Here is a 6,000-nt window from a genome sequence, read left to right as displayed (position 1 = left end):
GAAGCTATTTCTAGCTGTTTGATAGAAGTGAGTGATTAAAAATGTTCGAAACAGTATGAATATGAGATTAACAAACCATATATGTTGTTTGTTCCAAGAGGTTGTCACGGATCTTTAATAGGTAGCCAGTTTATTGAAAAGTGTTTAAGTAAAGTTTTGAAGACGTCGTGAAAGTCGAGAGCGGCGAGTTCAGGTACAACCGTACCCACCTCGGCCACCTTATAAGGTATGAAGGTTCCACTGCTTTTAACATGCTTTCAGATGACAATTTCTCGAACTTGGGCCTTTTAAATGAAAATATAAAGGCAAATTTGATCAAATTAATTTAATGGTGGTTTCTGTACACCCGTGAATTCGCGGGTAGAACCTCTTGTTATGTATTATTTTGTTACTATTGGTTTTGTAGCCAAAATATATTTGTTGTTGGTTGTATGAGGTTTTTTCTCAAGTTTTTTGGCGGTGTTGATGTAAAGCATGAGGATTGCTTCCTAGACGAGATATTGAGAAAAAACTATTATATCTGGTTTATTAGGATAACAAAGTTAAGTATTTCTGAGGTAAGAGAATAATAATTGTGAGTAGAGAAGAGACTACCACAAAACCAGACATTTACAGTTATTAAGTTCACAATTTTATATCAGGGCATTTGTATAGCTTACATAAATACACTGATGTGAATGTTTTAAGAAAAAAATATCCTAGTAATTTTTCCTACACGGAGAAAAGGTCTATAGTCATGCTAAGAACACTTAAGCACTGCTGACGCATTTTAAAGGGCTGCAATTCCCGAGCGTTGTGCACCTGTTTATACAATTTTTCAGCTTGAAATCAAATGATAACTGTTTTCAGCCTCTAATCACGTTGCGTTCTTCTCAACAGAATGATTACAGATCTCAAGCATATCGTCAGTTTAACTTTGTTAAGTCTGATTGTATTGACTGGTAATGTGGTTTCATACAGATGTTTCTGTCCATGTAAGTATTTATAAACACTCACTTATAATAGCATGTAAATAATAAGATGAGCATATAAGATACCTATGCATATAAAATAAGAAAACTGACTCCCAAAAATTTCAAAACGAACCACAATAACAATAAACAGTATCAGCAATTCGACACATATTTTCTCCCATAAACTTGTCAACAACTTTTGTCATGAGTAAGCGGTGGAGGTAACTATGATATTTTATAGGTAAAAATCACAAAAGTTGCAATAACTTTTGAGCCGTAATTGTTCCAGCAATGGTTGCACTATTTTTTTTTTATTATAAGGACCATAACACATTAATTTTAATCAAAACCGGATTTTTTTCAAAAATCCGATTTTTTTAATTTTATGGGGGTTTTTATGGGAAAATTACATAAGTTAGGAAAACTTTTTAACCACAATTTTTACGGATATGGGATTCGTACCATTTTGTTCAAAATTTAAAGGACAATATTCTAATTTTAATCTAATCTCTCTTCTTTTTAAATCAGATTTTTGTTATGCTATGGGGTTTTTATGGGAAAATAACATAAGTTACAATAACTTTAGAACCGTAATTTTTACGGGAATGGGGTTTGTACCATTTCGTTTAGAATTTAAAGGACTATAACTTACTACATTTTTAACAAAATCATTTGGGCCATTTTCGAAAAAATCTGATTTTTTGTTATTTTACGGGGTTTCATGGAAAACTTCCATTAACAATAAAAATATTAAAAATGAAACACTTAGAGATACCATGGATTAGTACCATTGACTATTGGATACAGAAGTTGTTGTATTATTAGTCAAAGTTAGTACTTACATACCAAATTTCATCAAAATCGGACTACAGGTGTGGTATATAGCTCTGTACACATCCACACTACAGACACACACACAGACATCACTTTGAAAACCACTTTTTTGGGTCCAGTCCAGGGGGACCCAAAACGGATATATCCACTCAAAACTCAAACTCCGAAATGTTGACAAAAACAATACTTTCTACATGTACTATGGTTTGGGGAGGGAAAGTAAAAGTCACTACAGTACCCAACAAGAATAAATTGTCAACATTAACCCTGCTATTTTAATTAGTGGTGGTAAAAACACAATCTAATCTTCTATCTATCTATATATTAATTACGTAAGCCGATTCTTTGCGTCAAAATTGTGGGCGACTGGGAAGTCCTATAATGACGGCAGAGGGCTCAAATTAAAGGTCTCTATCCCGTGACGGCGGGAAAAATAGTGAAATCCCCCAAATTTTAACACATAATTAGATATAACGTAAAATGTTCTCCATTAGAATAGCATTAGAATCCATTTACTGCTGATTTTTGTTTACTTCAATACAGCTGATCGTGATTTATCATTAAGCAAGTAAGCTTACATTTGGTTTACTCATTTGCCAGTCAATTCTGCAATGTAATGTATACTATATAAAACCAATTATATAAAGGGATAACGTTACCCTTAATAATCAAGACTTTTTAGTTATGTCAAAGTTGAAATAAATTGTTTTCAAGATTAAAGAAACGATTCAAGATAAAACGAAGATCTTCTTTGTTTTGATTTCAAAACATATGTTAAAGATTTATTCCACACTTTTTTGTAAATTTACTAACATTTATATTTGAGATTTATTGTAGTGTTTAATCAATATTTTGTAAGAAGTGAAATAACCTCAACGGTTACTCTTAGAAAACAATTTGGGAATAAACACGAAGTAGGTTTGTACAGGTATTTGTTCATTAAGTACTTAAGTACTTTGTTAATTGCTCCAAGCAAAAAAGGTTCAAATAATATAGCCTATCATGCACGGTAGAAAAGAAAGTGCACCTATATATAACAGTAGAACATAGAGGTAATTTCCGTTTCTTAAAACTAACAAAAAGTATTTATGCCGTGATTAGTTTCGATAACTGGGTAATAGAACCCTAACCAGTCGCAAAATAGTTAGTAATTAAACGTTAGGCCCTTTTTAGCGAATTTCCCTATAGGGAAGTAGCTATTACCGTAGGTCTCATGGTAAGACCTAAGCCCGGGACCGATTTACTTTTTCATTTTGATGTCCCCAGAGGCCAAAAACACCATTCGTTCAAATTTGTATATATCTATATATATATATATATATATATATATAAATGTTAAATAGTTTTGTTATAGTATAATATTTTAAGCTGAATGAATATTTAGTATGCAATGGAACAATGATTCAGTCTAATTTAATAATAATTTGGTCAGCTGGTTTATTGGTTTCAAAATAAATTAAATGAAAAGAACATGAGTTTTATTAGCTAAATAATTTAAACTGTTAATTTTGAACATTATATATATATATATATACTAGCTGACCCGGCGAACTTCGTATCGCCTAAGTTATAGGTTTCCCCTAAGACAGACCGATGGAAAGAAAGTACCGTTACGTTTAATTTTCAAGATGATCTCGTTCGCATCGCTCAATCACGTCCTGGTTGAAGTTCGTTCGCTACGCTCACTCACCTTTGGGTTGGAGCTCGTTCGCTGCGCTTACTTGCCTTTAGGTTGGAGCTCGTTCGCTACGCTAACTCGCCTCCAGGTTAACTCGTTCGCTACGCTAACTCGCCTCCAGGTTGAAGTTCGTTCGCTACGCTCACTCACCTTTTGGTTGCAAATTAGCTGTTGTCATAAATGTAAAAGAAATAATAGTGCTGCACCCTGTTGGTAATCCTTGTAACTTTAATGCTATTGAACATCATAGAACAGAACCAACTTGTTTAATTGAAACAGCTGTTAAGATTCATTAATTCCATTTCTCATAAGGTTAACATGGGAAACTCCAGAGCCACTGGGGCGGAGCCCTTTTAAGAATTTCGAAACGGGAAATAGTTTAAGTCCGATTCGCATACCTACAGAATTTACACACCAAATTTCATTACGATCGGTGAAGTCGTTCCGGAGGAGTTTGCAGACAAACACTGTGACACGAGAATTTTATATATTAGATATATATGTGTCCATCCGCACGATAACTTGAGTAATTTTTGTCCGATTTTGATAAAATTTGGTTTGAAGGTGTAAGGCGGGATAAACTTGAATGAGTTCGCGAACCAGCATGATCGGACTATGGGAACGGGGGTTTATGGGGGGTTTTATGGGGTAAAAATAGGTTTTTCCCATTTTTGCCGCTAAAAACACAAAATTTCACAATTTCTTTTTAAACCACTTTGTAGAGCTTAAAAAAACAAATAATTTAGTATATTGAAGCGTTATTATGCGCCTAATTGTTACGGAGAAAATTAAAAAAAATTGTAATTTTAAAATTCCCATGTTATTCTTATGGAGAATAAGTCAACTGTTGTAGTTTGCTTGTTTATGAACATATTTTGATCGATTTTGAAAATACTTTTATTTCTTACTAAACTATTATCATTTTATAAAAAAATCTTTTTTACCCTCCCTGTTGCAGCAAACCTAAGGTACTTGTTAAACTAATTCTATTTAAATAGAAAATAAATGTGCTATTTTTATGGAGGCATTTTAGTGTAAATCCAATCAGGTCAATGGAAATTCGCTTAGTCTGCAGGTTTGCTGCGGCGGGGGTATTTTGTAGAATATGTAAATCAATCGCACCTTAAGGAGGATTACCACCACATATACTTACTCTAGGCTAATAACTTGTACTCACCTGATGACAGGGCCGGATTTAGCATTTTGGCGCCCCTAGGCCCAAATAATTTTTCCGCCCTCTGTTCTGGTCACAGTTTCTTTCCTACAAACCTTTATTAAAAACTATATCATGCCTAAAGGCCTATGTTAATTGCTTGAACACCACTCCTCGTCGGAATTTTATCATTGCAAGTTTTTTTTTAGAATTATCTTGTTTAGCCTCAACAAAATGCCGTCTTAAACACTTTTGGCAATTTTATGCTTTTAGCAAATGCTCGCTCACGCTTGTGGGCAGTGTTGCCACCGCGTTGTTGCGATTTTACCCTAAAGGCGGGCTAAAATTACCCTAAATCTACTTTGAGTTACCCTAAAAATTACCCTAAATGTTAATATTTGCGTTTAATGCTATAAAACATTGTTAAAATCATATAAATCTTATATAAGGTGGTTAATTATACAAAATGAAGTTCCAATACCAATCAATTTACGTAAAATTATACTCGATTCTAAAACACCACCCGAAAGAAGAACAAAATGTTGATATTGATCAGCTCTATCGACTATCGTATAGCGAAAAATATCGAATCAAGAACTATCGTATTTTTTTTACTGTATCGACCCATTACTACTGTTTTTGAACAATCATATCTTTAAAATACAGTACGGTACCACCAAAGCTTTAATCTATACATAGTACACATTTCTTGACACAATTTGTAAAATAATCCAGTTTAATTCAATTCAATCACATAATTAAATATCAAACCCAGTAACGAATAATATTTCATATTTTATTAGGCCTATAACGTGTTATAGAATCGAATACATTCTAAAACAGATAATTCCCAACTATTGATAAGATCGATTAGGATAACTTATTAAGAAAAATTCATCATAGCAATCGATTTAAACCGGTTGAATCGAATATGATGGCTTGGCCATAGTATTTAATGAACGTTTTTTGCCAAATTTTGAAGTTTTTTTCATTTTTTTAGTAAAATTTCCATTGTTATGCTAACTTTTAGTTTTACCCTAAAATTACCCTAAATCTACCATTACCCTAAACTTTACCCTAAGACCAGTAAATTACCCTAAAAAAGGGTAATTACCCTAAAAGTGGCAACACTGCTTGTGGGACTGAAACAAAACAATCCAACCCACAGAGCATTTCTGCAAAAAAAGCATGTCCACTAATTCCAATTTCAGGCCCCAAAACATGAACTCCATAACAGTACGTGATACCATAGATTAAACATAGGCCTTTAGTAGATTTATCATCCTTAGGGATTAGCTGAAAACAATTCTTTTTATTTAAGTTATATGTTATTTAAACCTAGTTTGTCCAAAATAAAACGATCTAATCATAAACAATAGGTC

The 6,000-nt window shown here is 33.1% G+C and overlaps 1 protein-coding gene across 1 annotated transcript in view; it reads left to right on the top strand.

Annotated features, from left to right (window-relative positions):
* Positions 1–846: 846 nt before the first annotated feature.
* The window catches only part of LOC128985715 (inactive pancreatic lipase-related protein 1-like), a 94,364-nt gene continuing 89,210 nt past the window's right edge, over positions 847–6,000 (top strand). The window contains exon 1 of the mRNA XM_054405519.1: positions 847–974. Coding sequence (XP_054261494.1) covers positions 881–974 — 94 coding nt within the window. The 5' untranslated portion in view covers positions 847–880. The remainder of the gene's footprint in view (positions 975–6,000) is intronic.

The sequence above is a fragment of the Macrosteles quadrilineatus genome, unplaced genomic scaffold (genome assembly GCF_028750875.1).
Source record: "Macrosteles quadrilineatus isolate MER2022 unplaced genomic scaffold, UCM_ALF_1.0 Scaffold_2__2_contigs__length_208266976, whole genome shotgun sequence".
Classification (NCBI taxonomy): Eukaryota; Metazoa; Arthropoda; class Insecta; order Hemiptera; family Cicadellidae; genus Macrosteles; species Macrosteles quadrilineatus.
This window is presented reverse-complemented; position numbering and strand designations above follow the sequence as displayed.